Source organism: Microtus ochrogaster, chromosome 22 (assembly GCF_000317375.1).
Source record: "Microtus ochrogaster isolate Prairie Vole_2 chromosome 22, MicOch1.0, whole genome shotgun sequence".
Taxonomy (NCBI): Eukaryota; Metazoa; Chordata; class Mammalia; order Rodentia; family Cricetidae; genus Microtus; species Microtus ochrogaster.
In genome coordinates, this window is record NC_022023.1 from 2,660,631 (window position 1) to 2,661,675 (window position 1,045).

General features: G+C 52.0%; 1 protein-coding gene across 1 annotated transcript in view; it reads right to left on the minus strand.

Annotated features, from left to right (window-relative positions):
* The window catches only part of Kctd14 (potassium channel tetramerization domain containing 14), an 18,213-nt gene that overhangs the window by 8,758 nt on the left and 8,410 nt on the right, over positions 1-1,045 (minus strand). Inside the window, exon 4 of the mRNA XM_026784422.1 lies at positions 12-110. Coding sequence (XP_026640223.1) covers positions 12-110 — 99 coding nt within the window. The remainder of the gene's footprint in view (positions 1-11; positions 111-1,045) is intronic.

A 1,045-nucleotide genomic window follows, 5' to 3' on the forward strand; every position in this document is an offset into this window, starting at 1 on the left:
TAGAATTTTGCTGATCGGGATAATATCTCGGAGAACTTTGAGCCTGGATGTTTCATCAGGGTGCCCATGGTGGTGGTGTAGAACTGTCCACCTACGTTCAGCTCCACAACCTGCGGACAACAACGGCAGCGTGAACCAACAGTCGAGGAGACACACTGCGACAACCTACCAGGGGAGATGCTGTCTGCAGAGATAAAAGTGAAGGCTGCATTTCCAGCCTGAAGGTTCAAGTACAGGTCAGGGTGGGGGCCAGTGATGGGGACGGTCCTTCATTTTGAGGTGACCTGTCTGTCTCACAGCCTCTTAGGATTTAAGTACTGTCCTGGAATTAGGAGACCCCAAACCAAGCCAGCTGCTGGGGTGGGGAGCACTGAGTTACCAAGTCAACAAGTCCTACAGGGGCTATTTCAGCTGTGGGGGGGGGGGTGGCAGGAGAAGAAGGACCCAGATCATACAGCTGAGGAAAGGAAACTCAGAACGTCTGCCTCCCCTAGACTTCAAGGCCCCTTGGCAAGGCTGTTTGGTTAACCTTGAGATCACCTCGACGGAGCAGGGAGTTCTCAAGGAGCTACAGACTAAACCTTGAATAAATCACTCTGCTGGCAGTTCCTATTCTGCAGACGCTCAGTGCCCTCATTTTACAGATAAAGAAAACCCAGAGGAAAGATGCATAGATCAGGGAAGTGATGAAGTGCAGCTAGGATCAAATGCCCACCAGACGGTCTAACTCACGTCAGGGTGGGTGTTCCAGCCCATGCCAAGTCCTGCCTCACTGAAGCCCATGTTAGCTCCCTGCCTGGGGAAGGAAGCTCACTCCTTACCTTAAGCCTTGACCTCTGTGAAAACGGAAGCAAGATGGACACAGAGAACTCAAATCTTTTCAACTCTCAAAGTCTAATCCACCCAGCCGCCTCAAAAGTCCTCTCCAGCCAGGCAGTGGTGGTGCTCATCTTTAATCCTAGCACTCGGGAAGCTGAGGCAGACAGATCTCGCTGAGTTCAACTTCAGCCTGGTCCACAGAGTGAATTCCAGGACAGCCAGGACT